Raw genomic sequence first — 3,605 nt, 5'->3', positions numbered from 1 at the left:
AATTTCACAGCAGTGCCGGGTCAATTAGAGTTTGTGATTTGTAATTCCACTAATTTAGAGTGTTTGATCGCTGCTGTTGAAGGGGAATTGGGTTTACTTAATTTGTCTCACTGTCTGTCTCTTTGTCTCTCCCTCTCATTCTTCCATTGGCTCTCCCCCTTTCCATTTATTTATCCCATTTTCTCTTTTCTCAGGTGTCTGGCCCAGTGATCCGACCCCAGTGAGGAAAAGGAGAAATTAGAAGAAAGAAGGGCCATGGGGGTAAGCCTAGGCCAGGATGTGGGCTGGCTCCTGCCTTTCTTATTCTTGCTGGTGATGATCATGGTGTCACCGACCCAGAGCCAAGGATGTCCCCAGCGCTGCGAATGCATTGCAAAGCTCAAGACTGTGTCCTGTCATGGTAAACGCCTCTCTGCACTGCCAGATGGCATCCCGTTAGACACCAAGATCCTGGACCTAAGTGGGAATAAACTTCGCTGGGTAGAGCATGGTGACCTGCTCCCATATCCACGTCTTGAAAAGCTGGACCTGAGTGAGAACATGATCAGTGTCCTGGAACCAAACGCTTTTTCTAGTCTCCAGAATCTGCAGTTGCTTTCACTCAGGGGTAACGAATTGAAACTGGTCCCCATGGGGGCTTTCTCACGTCTCTCTAACCTAACTTCATTGGACCTTAGTGGGAATAGGATTGTAATTCTTTTGGACTTTACTTTCCAAGACCTGAAAAATCTAAGGAACCTGGAAGTTGGAGACAATGATCTGGTTTATATCTCTAACAAGGCCTTTTTAGGTCTAGTGGGACTGAGGGAGCTGACCATTGAGAGGTGCAACCTGACCTCTGTGTCCAGCCAGTCTTTGTCTTACCTGCATAATCTGGTGACTCTAAAGCTCCGCTACCTCAGTATCTCTGCCTTAGAGGACCAGAACTTCCGTAAACTGGGAAACCTGAGGGGTCTAGAGATTGATCACTGGCCCTTTTTGGAGTACATTTCCCCTCACAGCCTGCAGGGGCTTAATTTGTCTTGGCTGTCGATTACGCACACCAACATCACCTCTGTACCCACTTCGGCCCTACGCAGTTTAGCTCACCTCACCAGTCTCAACCTTTCCTACAACCCTATTTCTGTCTTGGAGTCCTGGGCGCTGAGGGACCTTGTTAGGTTGAAAGAGCTGCATCTAGTCAACACCAACCTAGTGATGGTGCAGCCATATGCACTTGGTGGTCTAAGACAAATTCGCCTCCTTAACCTCTCCACTAACAGCCTGGTGACCCTGGAGGAGGGGGCTTTTCAGTCTGTCAACACTCTGGAAACGCTGCGTTTGGATGGAAATCCTCTGGCTTGTGATTGCCGCTTGCTCTGGATCCTCCAGCGCAGGAAGACACTATATTTTGACGGTGCTGCCCCAGTGTGCATGACGCCTGTTGAGGTGCAGGGAAGGGCTCTTAGTGCTTTCTCTGACTCAGCTCTCTTTGACCACTTTACTTGCCAGAAGCCCAAAATCCGCAACAGGAAACTGCAGCAAATATCTGCCCGTGAGGGGCAGGTGGTGTCATTCATTTGCAAAGCAGAGGGTGAACCAATGCCAGTGATATTCTGGATCTCTCCTCAGCGTCGCCGCATCACCACAAAGAGCAGTGGACGCCTAACTGTATTACCAGAAGGCACACTAGAAATACGGTATGCCCAGGTAACAGACAGTGGAACTTACATCTGCATTGCAAGCAATGCTGGTGGAAATGACACTTATTTTGCCACACTTACAGTGAGTGGGCTGCCGCTAGATGCAGCCCTCATGGCCAACCGTACCTACTACGCTGGGGACCTTAATGACACAAATCTAAACGATACCAGAGTCTTCTTGAAGTTCACTCTGGACCTCAAGACCATCCTTATATCCACAGCAATGGGCTGTATCATGTTCCTGGGGGTCGTCCTCTTCTGTTTCATTCTGCTGTTTGTGTGGAGTCGTGGGAGAGGACAGCACAAAAACAATTTCTCAGTGGAATATTCCTTCAGAAAAGTGGATGGACCTGCTGCCAGTGGAGGACAGGGTGGGGCACGCAAGTTCAACATGAAAATGATTTGATTATGTTATTGTTATCAGTATTTATTCCCAATACTGTTTACAAGCAGATACAGGCTACAACATAAAAGGACATAAAACATGACAATAGGCCTTTGTGCTTGAAAAATATTAAAAACAATTATTTTTTAGGACATTTATTGAGACATGGGTTTGTTTTTGAAACACTACTCTGTGTGAGAAAAGGGAAATCTGTATGAATTTGATATATTTCTACTGCTCTTTATTGTGTGTTTACATTATCGTGGAGAGGAAATCTGCATTATTGTTAAAGATGTCTCAATACCTTGAATTGACTGTTAAAAGACCAAGCAAACAAAAGAACTCAGTCCCACCAGTTTTAACCTCTACAAAGCTCTTGCCAACTCCATCCTGCATCACTACGAGGAACTCCGCCCCCTTCATCTGAAAAGATTTCACCTCTCTGCTCCATCTGCGATGATTCCAGCTCTCTATCTTCAAACTCATGAATATATAACAACAGGGTGGTGCTCAATGAATGCCAAGGACTTGCCAATATGTTTTGAATAGTTCCAGCTATATACTGCATATTTAGACTCATTTACAGTCAGGACTTTAGAGCGCTATTATGACAATTTGACATTAATACAGAGACTCTGCTTGATGACCTTTTGGATTTATACAGAGTACATTAGACACAGAAAGACTCTGCAACACTGCCAACTTGACAATAAAGCACCATGTAATATCAATGGCAAAGCAAAGCTGTGTGAGAGAGAAATTACTTCTCATTGGACACAACAGAAAGTTGGTCAAAGGTTAAGCTACAATTAAAGGACCTGATCCACAGTCGTTTGCTGATGAATGGTTGCCTATTCAGCCCACACTGTACAAGATCCTGATCCCTTTGATCACTGTATGTTAAAGATGAATGCATGTACAGGGTTGGCTTCTTACTTTGAATAACTTGTAGTATTTGTAAACTTGCTGAAGCGATCATACTGTATAGGTAGGACATACTGTATACTGTATAAGATGTATTATATATATTTTGTAATCACTGACATGGAAATCCTTGTGGTTGTTTATAGTACTGTTGAGTGATCAATCAGATTTTACTGTTCCTCTGTAATTCTGCTGTTAATGTCTCTTTTTTCAAATCAGTAATATCCAGTCCAGTGATAAACAGAGCTTTCACAGTCTCACCGTATCATGCCATCAGATAGATATTGCACTGAGACAAGTCCATTCCCTGAGCTCTCGCAGCAAATCACGAAGGGCATTTAAGTCAGGTTTAAGTTCGCTTGCCTATTTTTGGCTCTAAGTGACAGTGGGGATGCTTGGCCGACCAGTGGGGGGAAACAGTTAAAGTGGGTTCTCGTCGGGATCCTCGATATGTTTCGAGACAAGCTGGGAAAAATGCTAATTTGATAAAGACCTTGCAGACTGGAACAGAGGTCATAATGAAAAGGAGGCAGAGAGTAGACGAGGTTGAGCTATTCTAGGACAACTTCAACACTGTATAGCAAAGGGCTGGATGCCAACTTTAACAATATGAC

General features: G+C 44.5%; 1 protein-coding gene across 1 annotated transcript; it reads left to right on the top strand.

Annotated features, from left to right (window-relative positions):
* The first annotated feature begins 255 nt into the window (after positions 1-255).
* lingo3a (leucine rich repeat and Ig domain containing 3a) lies at positions 256-2,088 on the top strand. Its single transcript, XM_053322260.1, has one exon. The coding sequence runs from the start codon at positions 256-258 to the stop codon at positions 2,086-2,088; it is 1,833 nt and encodes a 610-aa protein (XP_053178235.1).
* The last annotated feature ends 1,517 nt before the right edge of the window (positions 2,089-3,605 follow it).

The sequence above is a fragment of the Scomber japonicus genome, chromosome 7, assembly GCF_027409825.1.
Source record: "Scomber japonicus isolate fScoJap1 chromosome 7, fScoJap1.pri, whole genome shotgun sequence".
Classification (NCBI taxonomy): Eukaryota; Metazoa; Chordata; class Actinopteri; order Scombriformes; family Scombridae; genus Scomber; species Scomber japonicus.
This window is presented reverse-complemented; position numbering and strand designations above follow the sequence as displayed.